Below are 18,803 nucleotides of genomic sequence, written 5' to 3' on the forward strand. Positions count from 1 at the left end.
GAACTGGGTGAATATGAATGACAGTAACCTAAACCTATCACTGTTACATTGAACTGGGTGAATAGAATATGAATGACAGTCATCCAATACTACTGTAGTAGAAATAAGGCCATGCTCATGAAAACAATTATCACCCTCCTTCATCTTAAACGGCACCAACCGCCGCTGAAATCACAGTAGTGGATGCTTTGGACTTCTGACTTTGAAGAGAAGAATCTTTCATCTGACAATCACATGGCTGGCAAAGCAAAAGACCCTAAAACACACGTGTCCCGACCGTTGTAGTGAGGAGGCGCAGCGGTGATGTGAATTACATACTTTTAATGAACGACGAATAAACACGGAGAATAAACAAAATAACAAAACGAACGCTATAAACAACGAGTGCAGACATGCAACTTCACACAGACAATAACCCACAAAACCAACATGGAAAAATGGCAACCTAAATAGGATCCCCAATCAGAGACAACGATAAACAGCTGCCTCTGATTGGGCTGTCAACGATAAACAGCTGTCTCTGATTGGGCTGTCAACGATCAACAGCTGTCTCTAATTGGGCTGTCAACGATAAACAGCTGTCTCTGATTGGGCTGTCAACGATCAACAGCTGTCTCTAATTGGGCTGTCAACGATTAACAGCTGTCTCTAATTGGGCTGTCAACGATAAACAGCTGTCTCTAATTGCGAACCAATTTAGGCTACCATAGACCTACAGTACCTAGACAATCCCAAAACCCAATAGATATACAAAACCCCTAGACAAGTCAAAACATTCCACCCTCGTCACACCCTGACCTAACCAAATAAAGAAAGAAAAACAAAGATAACTAAGGTCAGGGCGTGACAACGTGTCTCAGAAGAGTCAGTTGTATCTGTCGTGTTTCAGTACAGCCTTAACGATGGAGTCAATATTTGCAATATCAGCTGTGGGGTTTTTGGGGGTCTTTCAGCTACGCACACACCTACCACTTCAAGGGCTTTGTCGTACCCGTCGGGGTTGACGGAGGGGAGCAGGTGTATCCTGGTCTCGTGCACCAGGTGACGTATCCGTGGGCTACCCGACAGGTACTCCTGACACATGAACTGCATCAGCAGCAGGAGCAGTTCTCGGCCCAGCACCTCGTTACCGTGGGAACCGGCCGTGTAGCGGAACTCTGGTTCACCTGGGAGGGAGGGAGGGAGGGAGGGAGGGGGGGATGGAGGGAGGGAGGGAGGGGGGGAGGGAGGGGGAGGAAGAGACAGGAAGGGAGGAAGAGAGGGGGAGAAGGTAGGGAGGGAAGGGGGGAGGGAGGGAGAGACAGGGAGGGAGGGAGGGAGGGAGAGAGGGGGGAGGGAGGGAGGGAGGGGGAGGGAGAGACAGGAAGGGAGGAAGAGAGGGGGAGAAGGTAGGGAGGGAAGGGGGGAGGGAGGGAGGGGGAGGGAGGGAGGGAGGGAGGGAGAGAGGGGGAGGGAGAGACAGGGAGGGAGGGAGGGAGGGAGAGGGAGGGAAGAAGGGGGAGGGAGGGAGGGAGAGAGAGAGGGAGGAAGAGAAGGGAGAGAGAGACAGGGAGGGAGGAAGAGAAGGGAGGGAGAGAGGTACAGGGAGGGAGGGAGAGAGAGAAGGGATGGAGAGGGAGGGAGGGAGGGATGGGGAGAAGGGAGGGAGAGAGGGAGGAAGAGAAGAGGGAGAGGGAGGGAGAGAGAGAGAAGTAAGTGAGGGAGATAAGGGAGAGAGTGGGAGGGAGAGAGAGAGGGATGAAGAGAAGGGAGGGAGGGAGGGACGAAGAGAGAAGGGTGAGAGAGAGAGCGAGAAGATAAGATTTGCCAACTAAACAACATGTGAAAAGTCGTATGATGAAGAGATTAAACATTTCATGTAATAATACAACAATTTTCAACCACTTGAACCCAGAGAACTTCACCTGTAGGAATGAATCAAGTCTAAAGATCCAATCAGAGCCCTTTCTCTGGTGTTACCTGCTTCGTGCTCTCCGGGGTTGTCTGAGATCTCGATGGCGTAGAGTTTCTGTCCGCTGTGGCTCTTGCCGATGTTGTATATCCTTGTGATGTTGGGGCACATCTCATTAACCACCTTCATCATCTGTAGAGCCAGTAGAGAACACCTCATTATTACTCTGTGGTGTAGTGTCTGCCCAGCATTACTCTGTGGTGTAGTGTAGTGTCTGCCCAGCATTACTCTGTGGTGTAGTGTAGTGTCTGTCCAGCATTACTCTGTGGTGTAGTGTAGTGTCTGCCCAGCATTACTCTGTGGTGTAGTGTGGTGTCTGTCCAGCATTACTCTGTGGTGTAGTGTCTGCCCACCATTACTCTGTGGTGTAGTGCAGTGTCTGCCCAGCATTACTCTGTAGTGTAGTGTCTGCCCAGCAGTACTCTGTGGTGTAGTGTAGTGTCTGTCCAGCATTACTCTGTGGTGTAGTGTAGTGTCTGCCCAGCATTACTCTGTGGTGTAGTGTAGTGTCTGCCCAGCATTACTCTGTGGTGTAGTGTAGTGTCTGCCCAGCAGTACTCTGTGGTGTAGTGTAGTGTCTGTCCAGCATTACTCTGTGGTGTAGTGTAGTGTCTGCCCAGCATTACTCTGTGGTGTAGTGTAGTGTCTGCCCAGCATTACTCTGTGGTGTAGTGTAGTGTCTGCCCAGCATTACTCTGTGGTGTAGTGTAGTGTCTGTCCAGCATTACTCTGTGATGTAGTGTCATCCCACCATTACTCTGTGGTGTAGTCTAGTGTCTGCCCAGCATTACTCTGTGATGTAGTGTCATCCCACCATTACTCTGTGGTGTAGTGTAGTGTCTGCCCAGCATTACTCTGTAGTGTCTGCTCAGCATTACTCTGTGGTGTAGTGCAGTGTCTGCCCAGCATTACTCTGTAGTGTAGTGTCTGCCCAGCATTACTCTGTGGTGTAGTGTCTGCCCAGCATTACTCTGTGGTGTAGTGACTGCCCAGCATTACTGTGTGGTGCAGTGTCTGTCCAGCATTACTCTGTGGTGTAGTGCAGTGTCAGCCCAGCATTACTCTGTGGTGTAGTGTAGTGTCTGCCCAGCATTACTCTGTGGTGTAGTGCAGTGTCTGCCCAGCATTACTCTGTGGTGTAGTGCAGTGTCTGCCCAGCATTACTCTGTGGTGTAGTGCAGTGTCTGCCCTGCATTACTCTGTGGTGTAGTGCAGTGTCTGCCCAGCATTACTCTGTGGTGTAGTGCAGTGTCTGCCCAGCATTACTCTGTGGTGTAGTGCAGTGTCTTCCCAGCATTACTCTGTGGTGTAGTGTAGTGTCTGCCCAGCATTACTCTGTGGTGTAGTGCAGTGTCTGCCCAGCATTACTCTGTGGTGTAGTGTCTGCCCAGCATTACTCTGTGGTGTAGTGCAGTGTCTGCCCAGCATTACTCTGTGGTGTAGTGCAGGGTCTGTCCAGCATTACTCTGTGGTGTAGTGTCTGCCCAGCATTACTCTGTGGTGTAGTGTCTGCCCAGTATTACTCTGTAGTGTAGTGTAGTGTCTGTCCAGCATTACTCTGTGGTGTAGTGTAGTGTCTGTCCAGCATTACTCTGTGGTCTAGTGTCTGCCCAGCATTACTCTGTAGAGTAGTGTAGTGTCTGCCCAGCATTACTCTGTGGTGTAGTGTAGTGTCTGCCCAGCATTACTCTGTAGTGTAGTGTCTGCCCAGCATTACTCTGTAGTGTAGTGTCTGCCCAGCATTACTCTGTGGTGTAGTGTAGTGTCTGCCCAGCATTACTCTGTAGTGTAGTGTCTGCCCAGCATTACTCTGTGGTGTAGTCTAGTGTCTGCCCAGCATTACTCTGTAGTGTAGTGTCTGCCCAGCATTACTCTGTGGTGTAGTGTAGTGTCTGTCCAGCATTACTCTGTAGTGTAGTGCAGTGTCAGCCCAGCATTACTCTGTAGTGTAGTGTCTGTCCAGCATTACTCTACTTACATGCCTCATCTCTTTGTAGCTGTGATGTTTGAAGTCCAGGTTGTCTGTTGTTGTGATCTCATTCCGTCTGTGGTAATAGTTCTGAGAGTCTGACAACAAACACATCCCATATCAAGTCATTGAACAAATCACTGTATCTACTACAGTCTATGTGTCAACTGAAGAGCTAGATAGGTCTGATAAGGATCAGACAGTACACACAGCAGTTACCTAGTAGAATCACACAGTACACACACAGCAGTTACCTGGTAGAATCACACAGCAGTTACCTAGTAGAATCACACAGTACACACACAGCAGTTACCTAGTAGAATCACACAGTACACACAGCAGTTACCTAGTAGAATCAGACAGTACACACACAGCAGTTACCTAGTAGAATCACACAGCAGTTACCTAGTAGAATCACACAGCAGTTACCTAGTGGACTCACACAGTACACACACAGCAGTTACCTAGTAGAATCACACAGTACACACACAGCAGTTACCTAGTAGAATCACACAGCAGTTACCTAGTAGAATCACACAGCAGTTACCTAGTGGACTCACACAGTACACAAAACAGCAGTTACCTAGTAGAATCACACAGTACACACAGCAGTTACCTAGTAGAATCACACAGTACACACACAGCAGTTACCTAGTAGAATCACACAGTACACACACAGCAGTTACCTAGTAGAATCACACAGCAGTTACCTAGTAGAATCACACAGTACACACACAGCAGTTACCTAGTAGAATCACACAGCAGTTACCTAGTAGAATCACACAGCAGTTACCTAGTGGACTCACACAGTACACACACAGCAGTTACCTAGTAGAATCACACAGCAGTTACCTAGTAGAATCACACAGCAGTTACCTAGTGGACTCACACAGTACACACACAGCAGTTACCTAGTAGAATCACACAGTACACACAGCAGTTACCTAGTAGAATCACACAGCAGTTACCTGGTAGAATCACACAGTACACACACAGCAGTTACCTGGTAGAATCACACAGTACACACACAGCAGTTACCTAGTAGAATCACACAGCAGTTACCTGGTAGAATCACACAGTACACACACAGCAGTTACCTAGTAGAATCACACAGTACACACACAGCAGTTACCTGGCAGAATCACACAGTACACACAGCAGGTACCTAGTAGAATCACACAGCACACACAGCAGTTACCTAGTAGAATCACACAGTACACACAGCAGGTACCTAGTAGAATCACACAGTACACACAGCAGGTACCTAGTAGAATCACACAGTACACACAGCAGGTACCTAGTAGAATCACACAGCACACACAGCAGTTACCTAGTAGAATCACACAGTACACACAGCAGGTACCTAGTAGAATCACACAGTACACACAGCAGGTACCTAGTAGAATCACACAGTACACACAGCAGGTACCTAGTAGAATCACACAGCAGCTACCTAGTAGAATCACACAGCAGTAACCTAGTGGACTCACACAGTACACACAGCAGTTACCTAGTAGAATCACACAGCAGTTACCTAGTAGAATCACACAGTACACACACAGCAGTTACCTAGTAGAATCACACAGTACACACAGCAGTTACCTAGTAGAATCACACAGTACACACACAGCAGTTACCTAGTAGAATCACACAGCAGTTACCTAGTAGAATCACACAGTACACACACAGCAGTTACCTAGTAGAATCACACAGCAGTTACCTAGTAGAATCACACAGTACACACACAGCAGTTACCTAGTAGAATCACACAGTACACACAGCAGTTACCTAGTAGAATCACACAGCAGTTACCTAGTAGAATCACACAGTACACACACAGCAGTTACCTAGTAGAATCACACAGTACACACACACAGCAGTTACCTAGTAGAATCACACAGTACACACAGCAGTTACCTAGTAGAATCACACAGTACACACAGCAGTTACCTAGTAGAATCAGACAGTACACACAGCAGTTACCTAGTAGAATCAGACAGCAGTTACCTAGTAGAATCACACAGTACACACAGCAGTTACCTGGTAGAATCGCACAGCAGTTACCTAGTAGAATCACACAGCAGTTACCTAGTAGAATCACACAGCAGTTACCTAGTAGAATCACACAGTAGTTACCTAGTAGAATCACACAGCAGTTACCTAGTAGAATCACACAGCAGTTACCTAGTAGAATCACACAGCAGGTACCTAGTAGAATCACACAGCAGTTACCTAGTAGAATCACACAGCAGGTACCTAGTAGAATCACACAGCAGGTACCTGGTAGAATCACACAATACACACACAGCAGGTACCTAGTAGAATCACACAGCAGTTACCTAGTAGAATCACACAGCAGGTACCTAGTAGAATCACACAGCAGTTACCTAGTAGAATCACACAGTACACACACAGCAGGTACCTAGTAGAATCACACAGCAGTTACCTAGTAGAATCACACAGCAGTTACCTAGTAGAATCACACAGCAGTTACCTAGTAGAATCACACAATACACACACAGCAGTTACCTAGTAGAATCACACAGCAGTTACCTAGTAGAATCACGCAATACACACACAGCAGTTACCTAGTAGAATCACACAGCAGTTACCTAGTAGAATCACGCAATACACACACAGCAGTTACCTAGTAGAATCACGCAATACACACACAGCAGTTACCTAGTAGAATCACACAGCAGTTACCTAGTAGAATCACACAGCAGTTACCTAGTAGAATCACACAGCAGGTACCTAGTAGAATCACACAGTACACACACAGCAGTTACCTAGTGGAATCACACAATACACACACAGCAGTTACCTAGTAGAATCACGCAATACACACACAGCAGTTACCTAGTGGAATCACACAATGCACACACAGCAGTTACCTGTTAGAATCACACAGCAGTTACCTAGTAGAATCACACAGTAGTTACCTGGCATGGGACATCCCAGGATCTCGACCCTCATGCAGATGCTGCCCCGGTTGAACCAGGAGCGAGGGTTGACTCTGATGTAACGAGCCACGGCAGCCACAGGTAACATGTTCAACACAGGGATCTCTTTCTCCGTGTTGCCAGGGAAGATCTACTGAGACAAGTAGATGTTTAACAACTCAGTGAATAAGCCACTAGGGATCGGTAGCTGGCACATGGTACAGTACCATCTATGGACCATGGTAATACAGTACCATCTATGGACCATGGTACCGTACCATCTATGGACCATGGTAATATAGTACCATCTATGGACCATGGTACAGTACCATCTATGGACCATGGTACAGAACCATCTATGGACCATGGTAATACAGTACCATCTATGGACCATGGTAATACAGAACCATCTATGGACCATGGTAATACAGAACCATCTATGGACCATGGTACAGAACTATCTATGGACCATGGTACAGTACCATCTATGGACCATGGTACAGAACCATCTATGGACCATGGTACAGAACCATCTATGGACCATGGTAATACAGTACCATCTATGGACCATGGTACAGTACCATCTAAGGACCATGGCACAGAACCATCTATGGACCATGGTACAGTACCATCTATGGACCATGGTAATACAGTACCATCTATGGACCATGGTAATACAGTACCATCTATGGACCATGGTACAGTACCATCTATGGACCATGGTACAGAACCATCTATGGACCATGGTAATACAGTACCATCTATGGACCATGGTACAGTACCATCTATGGACCATGGTACAGTACCATCTATGGACCATGGTACAGTACCATCTATGGACCATGGTACAGTACCATCTATGGACCATGGTAATACAGAACCATCTATGGACCATGGTACAGTACCATCTATGGACCATGGTAATACAGAACCATCTATGGACCATGGTAATACAGTACCATCTATGGACCATGGTAATACAGTACCATCTATGGACCATGGTAATACAGTACCATCTATGGACCATGGTACAGTACCATCTACGGACCATGGTACAGTACCATCTACGGACCATGGTTCAGAACCATCTATGGACCATGGTACAGGACCATCTATGGACCATGGTACAGTACATCTATGGACCATGGTAATACAGTACCATCTATGGACCATGGTACAGAACCATCTATGGACCATGGTAATACAGTACCATCTATGGACCATGGTACAGTACCATCTATGGACCATGGTAATACAGTACCATCTATGGACCATAGTACAGAACCATCTATGGACCATGGTAATACAGTACCATCTTTGGACCATAGTACAGAACCATCTATGGACCATAGTACAGAACCATCTATGGACCATTGTAATACAGTACCATCTATGGACCATGGTTAAGAAACCATCTATGGACCATGGTACAGAACCATCTATGGACCATGGTACAGTACCATCTATGCACCATGGTACAGTACCATCTATGAACCATGGTACAGAACCATCTATGGACCATGGTACAGTACCATCTATGGACCATGGTAATACAGTACCATCTATGGACCATGGTAATACAGTACCATCTATGGACCATGGTACAGTACCATCTATGGACCATGGTAATACAGTACCATCTATGGACCATGGTATTACAGTACCATATATGGACCATGGTACAGAACCATCTATGAACCATGGTACAGTACCATCTATGAACCATGGTACAGAACCATCTATGGACCATGGTACAGAACCATCTATGGACCATGGTAATACAGTACCATCTATGGACCATGGTACAGAACCATCTATGGACCATGGTACAGTACCATCTATGAACCATGGTACAGAACCATCTATGGACCATGGTACAGTACCATCTATGGACCATGGTACAGAACCATCTATGGACCATGGTACAGTACCATCTATGAACCATGGTAATACAGTACCATCTATGGACCATGGTACAGTACCATCTATGGACCATGGTAATACAGTACCATCTATGGACCATGGTACAGAACCATCTATGGACCATGGTAATACAGTACCATCTATGGACCATGGTACAGTACCATCTATGGACCATGGTAATACAGTACCATCTATGGACCATGGTACAGAACCATCTATGGACCATGGTAATACAGTACCATCTATGGACCATGGTACAGTACCATCTATGGACCATGGTAATACAGTACCATCTATGGACCATGGTACAGAACCATCTATTGACCATGGTACAGAACCATCTATGGACCATGGTAATACAGTACCATCTATGGACCATGGTAATACAGTACCATCTATGGACCATGGTAATACAGTACCATCTATGGACCATGGTACAGTACCATCTATGGACCATGGTAATACAGTACCATCTATGGACCATGGTACAGAACCATCTATGGACCATGGTAATACAGTACCATCTATGAACCATGGTAATACAGTACCATCTATGGACCATGGTACAGTACCATCTATGGACCATGGTAATACAGTACCATCTATGGACCATGGTAATACAGTACCATCTATTGACCATGGTACAGTACCATCTATGAACCATGGTACAGTACCATCTATGGACCATGGTAATACAGTACCATATATGGACCATGGTACAGAACCATCTATGGACCATGGTAATACAGTACCATCTATGGACCATGGTACAGTACCATCTATGGACCATGGTAATACAGTACCATCTATGGACCATGGTACAGAACCATCTATGGACCATGGTAATACAGTACCATCTATGGACCATGGTACAGTACCATCTATGGACCATGGTAATACAGTACCATCTATGGACCATGGTACAGTACCATCTATGGACCATGGTAATACAGTACCATCTATGGACCATGGTACAGAACCATCTATGGACCATGGTACAGAACCATCTATGGACCATGGTAATACAGTACCATCTATGGACCATGGTACAGTACCATCTATGGACCATGGTACAGTACCATCTATGGACCATGGTACAGTACCATCTATGGACCATGGTACAGTACCATCTATGGACCATGGTACAGTACCATCTATGGACCATGGTACAGTACCATCTATGGACCATGGTACAGTACCATCTATGGACCATGGTAATACAGTACCATCTATGGACCATGGTACAGAACCATCTATGGACCATGGTAATACAGTACCATCTATGGACCATGGTACAGAACCATCTATGGACCATGGTAATACAGTACCATCTATGGACCATGGTACAGTACCATCTATGGACCATGGTACAGTACCATCTATGAACCATGGTACAGAACCATCTATGGACCATGGTAATACAGTACCATCTATGGACCATGGTACAGTACCATCTATGGACCATGGTACAGTACCATCTATGGACCATGGTACAGAACCATCTATGGACCATGGTAATACAGTACCATCTATGGACCATGGTACAGTACCATCTATGGACCATGGTACAGAACCATCTATGGACCATGGTACAGTACCATCTATGGATCATGGTACAGAACCATCTATAGACCATGGTACAGAACCATCTATGGACCATGGTACAGTACCATCTATGGACCATGGTACAGAACCATCTATGGACCATGGTACAGTACCATCTATGGACCATGGTACAGTACCATCTATGGACCATGGTACAGTACCATCTATGGACCATGGTACAGAACCATCTATGGACCATGGTAATACAGAACCATCTATGGACCATGGTACAGTACCATCTATGGACCATGGTACAGAACCATCTATGGACCATGATACAGAACCATCTATGGACCATGGTACAGTACCATCTATGGACCATGGTACAGTACCATCTATGGACCATGGTACAGTACCATCTATGGACCATGGTAATACAGAACCATCTATGGACCATGGTACAGTACCATCTATGGACCATGGTAATACAGAACCATCTATGGACCATGGTAATACAGTACCATCTATGGACCATGGTAATACAGTACCATCTATGGACCATGGTAATACAGTACCATCTATGGACCATGGTACAGTACCATCTACGGACCATGGTACAGTACCATCTACGGACCATGGTTCAGAACCATCTATGGACCATGGTACAGGACCATCTATGGACCATGGTACAGTACATCTATGGACCATGGTAATACAGTACCATCTATGGACCATGGTACAGAACCATCTATGGACCATGGTAATACAGTACCATCTATGGACCATGGTACAGTACCATCTATGGACCATGGTAATACAGTACCATCTATGGACCATAGTACAGAACCATCTATGGACCATGGTAATACAGTACCATCTTTGGACCATAGTACAGAACCATCTATGGACCATAGTACAGAACCATCTATGGACCATTGTAATACAGTACCATCTATGGACCATGGTTAAGAAACCATCTATGGACCATGGTACAGAACCATCTATGGACCATGGTACAGTACCATCTATGCACCATGGTACAGTACCATCTATGAACCATGGTACAGAACCATCTATGGACCATGGTACAGTACCATCTATGGACCATGGTAATACAGTACCATCTATGGACCATGGTAATACAGTACCATCTATGGACCATGGTACAGTACCATCTATGGACCATGGTAATACAGTACCATCTATGGACCATGGTATTACAGTACCATATATGGACCATGGTACAGAACCATCTATGAACCATGGTACAGTACCATCTATGAACCATGGTACAGAACCATCTATGGACCATGGTACAGAACCATCTATGGACCATGGTAATACAGTACCATCTATGGACCATGGTACAGAACCATCTATGGACCATGGTACAGTACCATCTATGAACCATGGTACAGAACCATCTATGGACCATGGTACAGTACCATCTATGGACCATGGTACAGAACCATCTATGGACCATGGTACAGTACCATCTATGAACCATGGTAATACAGTACCATCTATGGACCATGGTACAGTACCATCTATGGACCATGGTAATACAGTACCATCTATGGACCATGGTACAGAACCATCTATGGACCATGGTAATACAGTACCATCTATGGACCATGGTACAGTACCATCTATGGACCATGGTAATACAGTACCATCTATGGACCATGGTACAGAACCATCTATGGACCATGGTAATACAGTACCATCTATGGACCATGGTACAGTACCATCTATGGACCATGGTAATACAGTACCATCTATGGACCATGGTACAGAACCATCTATTGACCATGGTACAGAACCATCTATGGACCATGGTAATACAGTACCATCTATGGACCATGGTAATACAGTACCATCTATGGACCATGGTAATACAGTACCATCTATGGACCATGGTACAGTACCATCTATGGACCATGGTAATACAGTACCATCTATGGACCATGGTACAGAACCATCTATGGACCATGGTAATACAGTACCATCTATGAACCATGGTAATACAGTACCATCTATGGACCATGGTACAGTACCATCTATGGACCATGGTAATACAGTACCATCTATGGACCATGGTAATACAGTACCATCTATTGACCATGGTACAGTACCATCTATGAACCATGGTACAGTACCATCTATGGACCATGGTAATACAGTACCATATATGGACCATGGTACAGAACCATCTATGGACCATGGTAATACAGTACCATCTATGGACCATGGTACAGTACCATCTATGGACCATGGTAATACAGTACCATCTATGGACCATGGTACAGAACCATCTATGGACCATGGTAATACAGTACCATCTATGGACCATGGTACAGTACCATCTATGGACCATGGTAATACAGTACCATCTATGGACCATGGTACAGTACCATCTATGGACCATGGTAATACAGTACCATCTATGGACCATGGTACAGAACCATCTATGGACCATGGTACAGAACCATCTATGGACCATGGTAATACAGTACCATCTATGGACCATGGTACAGTACCATCTATGGACCATGGTACAGTACCATCTATGGACCATGGTACAGTACCATCTATGGACCATGGTACAGTACCATCTATGGACCATGGTACAGTACCATCTATGGACCATGGTACAGTACCATCTATGGACCATGGTACAGTACCATCTATGGACCATGGTAATACAGTACCATCTATGGACCATGGTACAGAACCATCTATGGACCATGGTAATACAGTACCATCTATGGACCATGGTACAGAACCATCTATGGACCATGGTAATACAGTACCATCTATGGACCATGGTACAGTACCATCTATGGACCATGGTACAGTACCATCTATGAACCATGGTACAGAACCATCTATGGACCATGGTAATACAGTACCATCTATGGACCATGGTACAGTACCATCTATGGACCATGGTACAGTACCATCTATGGACCATGGTACAGAACCATCTATGGACCATGGTAATACAGTACCATCTATGGACCATGGTACAGTACCATCTATGGACCATGGTACAGAACCATCTATGGACCATGGTACAGTACCATCTATGGATCATGGTACAGAACCATCTATAGACCATGGTACAGAACCATCTATGGACCATGGTACAGTACCATCTATGGACCATGGTACAGAACCATCTATGGACCATGGTACAGTACCATCTATGGACCATGGTACAGTACCATCTATGGACCATGGTACAGTACCATCTATGGACCATGGTACAGAACCATCTATGGACCATGGTAATACAGAACCATCTATGGACCATGGTACAGTACCATCTATGGACCATGGTACAGAACCATCTATGGACCATGATACAGAACCATCTATGGACCATGGTACAGAACCATCTATGGACCATGGTAATACAGAACCATCTATGGACCATGGTACAGAACCATCTATGGACCATGGTAATACAGAACCATCTATGGACCATGGTAATACAGTACCATCTATGGACCATGGTAATACAGTACCATCTATGGACCCTGGTAATACAGTACCATCTATGGACCATGGTAATACAGTACCATCTATGGACCATGGTAATACAGTACCATCTATGGACAATGGTACAGAACCATCTATGGACCATGGTAATACAGTACCATCTATGGACCATGGTACAGTACCATCTATGGACCATGGTACAGTACCATCTATGGACCATGGTACAGTACCATCTATGGACCATGGTACAGTACCATCTATGGACCATGGTAATACAGTACCATCTATGGACCATGGTAATACAGTACCATCTATGGACCATGGTAATACAGTACCATCTATGGACCATGGTAATACAGTACCATCTATGGACCATGGTACAGTACCATCTATGGACCATGGTAATACAGAACCATCTATGGACCATGGTAATTCTTACTTAGATGACGCCATAATGACATTGGAATCTGATCAATATGATCCAAGAAACAAACTCTTCCAGAACGTACTTACAAAGTGTGAACTGCTGTAACAACCATGCCTCATTGATCTCCACGCCAATCACATCTATTGATCTCCACCCCAATTATATCTATTGGTCTCCACCCTAATCATATATATTGATCTCCACCCCAATCATATCTATTGCTCTCCACCCCAATCACATCTATTGATCTCCACCCCAATCACATCTATTGCTCTCCACCCCAATCACATCTATTGATCTCCACCCTAATCACATCTATTGATCTCCACCCTAATCATATATATTGATCTCCACCCCAATCATATCTATTGCTCTCCACCCCAATCACATCTATTGATCTCCACCCCAATCACAACTATTGATCTCCACCCTAATCACATCTATTGATCTCCACCCCAATCATATCTATTGATCTCCACCCTAATCATATCTATTGCTCTGCACCCCAATCATATCTATTGATCTCCACCCTAATCATATCTATTGATCTCCACCCCAATCATATATATTGATCTCCACCCTAATCATATCTATTGATCTCCACCCTAATCATATATATTGATCTCCACCCTAATCATATCTATTGATCTCCACCCCAGTCATATATATTGATCTCCACCCCAATCACATCTATTGACCATGATCTCAGCTAGCTACTCACCAGGTCTTGTGATCCGTTCTTCAGAGTGACCCATGTGTGACTGTCGTTGCTCACAAGGACCTTATATGACGTCACCCAGTCACTCCTAAAACACAGGAGGAGAGAGAAAGTCAAGGAAGCTTAAGAAGAGGGAATTAGTTTAGAGGGTTCAAAGCCAAACTGTTCCGTGCTGGACTGACGGACACGGTGTCCATATTAGGAAGCGAATGTCCATGGAAGCTGTGTCAGAGTCACTAGGAGTTGGTGCCTTTTCCTAATACGGACACCGTACATTTCTTAAGTGAATTTAACTACAGGTGACAACTTTACAGTACAGATGTAGGATCTTAATTTGATTAATCTTTTGTTGCTGAGAATTTTCCTACAGATGAGATTTGTGATTTACATAAATTCACTGAAAACCCAAAATAACACACGGTTAAATTAACAGTATTGCACTTTTCATGTAGCCTACTTTTGTCCAGCTAATAGCCTAACCACCGATCAAGCAACATTATGGACTAAACGTTAAAATCCTGTTACTGCAGATTTTTTGTTGTTGCGATGACAATATAGGTCAAATTATGATCCTATACCTGTAGCTAATCCACTAAGTAACAACAAATATAATACGATCCATACCAGTAGATGTCAAATGTATTACGTCAATATATATGTAAATATCTCCAGAGATCCGGTCCATATGAACATTTATACCGTTACGAACCAGATCCATCCCAGCTTGTTCTACTTACAGTAACAGTCTCCTTCTGGGACCAATGTTGAAATATGGGCAGAAACCTGGTTCTGGTTAGTGGAGCCACCATGAAGCTAATGGTATGACAACTGAAAAAGAGAATTCTACTGTGCACGGCTGGCAGCACAGCAAAGACACGCACGCACGCACGCACGCACGCACGCACGCACGCACGCACGCACGCACGCACACACACACACACACACACACACACACACACACACACACACACACACACAGTAGATGTCTCCTGGATAGAGATATCAACCCTGAGCCGGGGTGAACGTATGGTGTGATGACTCTGGTGCTGTAGGAATCCCCAGTCCTGCTAATTAAAACACAATGAGACCTTTTCTAAATCTGGCAACATAGACAGATACTAGTTACCAGTTACAATAGAACTACATCACTACAGAAATACGATCTGTCTTTGCCTAAAAGCCCCCTTGTGTCTTCCACATGTGTTCTGTAACTCCAGATCAGCAGCGGGAGACGACTCGGGAAGGAGATGACAAAAAGGGGCGCTTTCTCAGCTCGCCCCCCCCTAATTCAGGAAATAACGAGCGGTTTTCTGAGAGAGCCGTTTAAGAGCCTCCTTTTCCCAGTTAACCAGTACAAAGGGCAGAACGTGCCAAATACGACCACAGGCAGCTGGGGAGAGTATGGAGATTCTAACGGACGATGTGATCATCAGCAGAAAGAGAGTAATTGGTTCTTCTTCACCGAACCAAAGAAGGGAATTAGTTTTTTTTAGCTCATAGTGCCGGGTACTTTTTCATAATTTGCTTAAAAACTGTCCGTGTGATGACAGTCTGTTAATTAGGTTTACTCAGATGTGCTTTTCCTCGTTGGTCTATTTCAGTGGAATAGTGCTTGCTAGTGCTGCTAACTGCTAGTATATAATATTACGGTTAGCATTGTGCTAAGTGGCTTAACATGACGATATATTACGGTTAGCATTGTGCTAAGTGGCTTAACATGATGATATATTACGGTTAGCATTGTGCTAAGTGGCTTAACATGATGATATATTACGGTTAGCATTGTGCTAAGTGGCTTAACTAGATGATATATTATGGTTAGCATTGTGCTAAGTGGCTTAACATGATGATATATTACGGTTAGCATTGTGCTAAGTGGCTTAACATGATGATATATTACGGTTAGCATTGTGCTAAGTGGCTTAACATGATGATATATTACGGTTAGCATTGTGCTAAGTGGCTTAACATGACGATATTGTTCACCAGCTTTATACAGGACCCATATGGGCCTGATGCTGCTGAGAACAATGGTCTCCTTTATTAACCAATGAGGTCATTGGCTCACGGTGCTGGTTACAGTTCAATACGGTTTCACATTTCTTACTTTTTATTTGCTTTGGAAAACTTGCGCTGTCTTGTCAGGACATTGAGGTGACTTGTCAGGACATTGAGGTGTCTTGTCAGGACATTCTGGTGACTTGTCAGGACATTGAGGTGTCTTGTCAGGACATTGAGGTGACTTGTCAGGACATTGAGGTGTCTTGTCAGGACATTGAGGTGTCTTGTCAGGACATTGAGGTGTCTTGTCAGGATATTGAGGTGACTTGCCAGGACATTCTGGTGACTTGTCAGGACATTGAGGTGTCTTGTCAGGACATTCTGGTGACTTGTCAGGACATTCTGGTGACTTGTCAGGACATTGAGGTGTCTTGTCAGGACATTCTGGTGACTTGTCAGGACATTGAGGTGTCTTGTCAGGACATTGAGGTGACTTGTCAGGACATTGAGGTGTCTTGTCAGGACATTGAGGTGTCTTGTCAGGACATTGAGGTGTCTTGTCAGGATATTGAGGTGACTTGCCAGGACATTCTGGTGACTTGTCAGGACATTGAGGTGTCTTGTCAGGACATTCTGGTGACTTGTCAGGACATTCTGGTGACTTGTCAGGACATTGAGGTGACTTGTCAGGACATTCTGGTGACTTGTCAGGACATTCTGGTTAAGGGTTAAGTTAGGATTTAGGGTTAAGGTTAGGTTAAGGGTTAAGTTAGGGGTTAGGGTTAGCCATTAGGTTTAGGTTTGTGGTTAGGTCCAAGGTTAGGGGTTAAGTTAGGGGTTAGGTTTAGGGCATTAGGTTTAGGTTTGTGGTTAGGTCCAAGGTTAAGGGTTAGGTTTAGGGCATTAGGTTTAGGTTGGTGGTTAGGTCCAAGGTTAAGGGTTAGGTTTAGGGCATTAGGTTTAGGTTGGTGGTTAGGTCCAAGGTTAAGGGTTAGGTTTAGGGTTCAGGGAAATGGGAAAACGGGAATACATTTTTACTTCCCATGTGTGCACGTGGGCGTGTGTGTGTGTGTGTGTATGTGTGTGTGTGTGTGTGCGTGTGTGTGTGTGTGTGTGTGTGTGTGTGTGTGTGTGTTTTAACCCACCACAGCTGATTAAGGGCTGGGCTGCTGCTGAGGGAAGCAGTGCTCCAGGGAAGCCCCTGATTCCAGGATTACACGTCAGTGAACGTGCTCTCACTCTGCAACGATGATTCCCCATCGGGTCAAACCCTTTTCACACCACAGTCATGAAAACCTTCCATTCAGATCAGTAGGTCTGATGGAGGAGGGGTTTAGATCAGTAGGTCTGATGGGGGAGGGGTTTAGATCAGTAGGTCTGATGGGGGAGGGGTTTAGATCAGTAGGTCTGATAGGGGAGGGGTTTAGATCAGTAGGTCTGATGGGGGAGGGGTTTAGATCAGTAGGTCTGATGGGGGAGAGGTTTAGATCAGTAGGTCTGATGGGGGAGGGGTTTAGATCAGTAGGTCTGATGGAGGAGGGGTTTAGATCAGTAGGTATGATGGGGGAGGGGTTTAGATGAGTAGGTCTGATGGGGGAGGGGTTTAGATCAGTAGGTCTGATGGAGGAGGGGTATAGATCAGTAGGTCTGATGGGGGAGGGGTTTAGATCAGTAGGTCTGATGGAGGAGGGGTTTAGATCAGTAGGTCTGATGGGGGAGGGGTTTAGATCAGTAGGTATGATGGGGGAGGGGTTTAGATGAGTAGGCCTGATGGGGGAGGGGTTTAGATCAGTAGGTCTGATGGGGGAGGGGTTTAGATCAGT

At 45.1% G+C, this 18,803-nt stretch overlaps 1 protein-coding gene across 1 annotated transcript in view; it reads right to left on the bottom strand.

Moving 5' to 3' along the window:
* The window catches only part of cpxm2 (carboxypeptidase X (M14 family), member 2), a 128,749-nt gene that overhangs the window by 49,115 nt on the left and 60,831 nt on the right, over positions 1 to 18,803 (bottom strand). The window contains exons 5-9 of the mRNA XM_055901702.1: positions 14,983 to 15,067; positions 6,863 to 7,013; positions 3,930 to 4,018; positions 1,960 to 2,083; positions 970 to 1,166 (exon numbers count right to left, since the gene is read on the bottom strand). Coding sequence (XP_055757677.1) covers positions 970 to 1,166; positions 1,960 to 2,083; positions 3,930 to 4,018; positions 6,863 to 7,013; positions 14,983 to 15,067 — 646 coding nt within the window. The remainder of the gene's footprint in view (positions 1 to 969; positions 1,167 to 1,959; positions 2,084 to 3,929; positions 4,019 to 6,862; positions 7,014 to 14,982; positions 15,068 to 18,803) is intronic.

The sequence above is a fragment of the Salvelinus fontinalis genome, chromosome 37 (assembly GCF_029448725.1).
Source record: "Salvelinus fontinalis isolate EN_2023a chromosome 37, ASM2944872v1, whole genome shotgun sequence".
Taxonomy (NCBI): Eukaryota; Metazoa; Chordata; class Actinopteri; order Salmoniformes; family Salmonidae; genus Salvelinus; species Salvelinus fontinalis.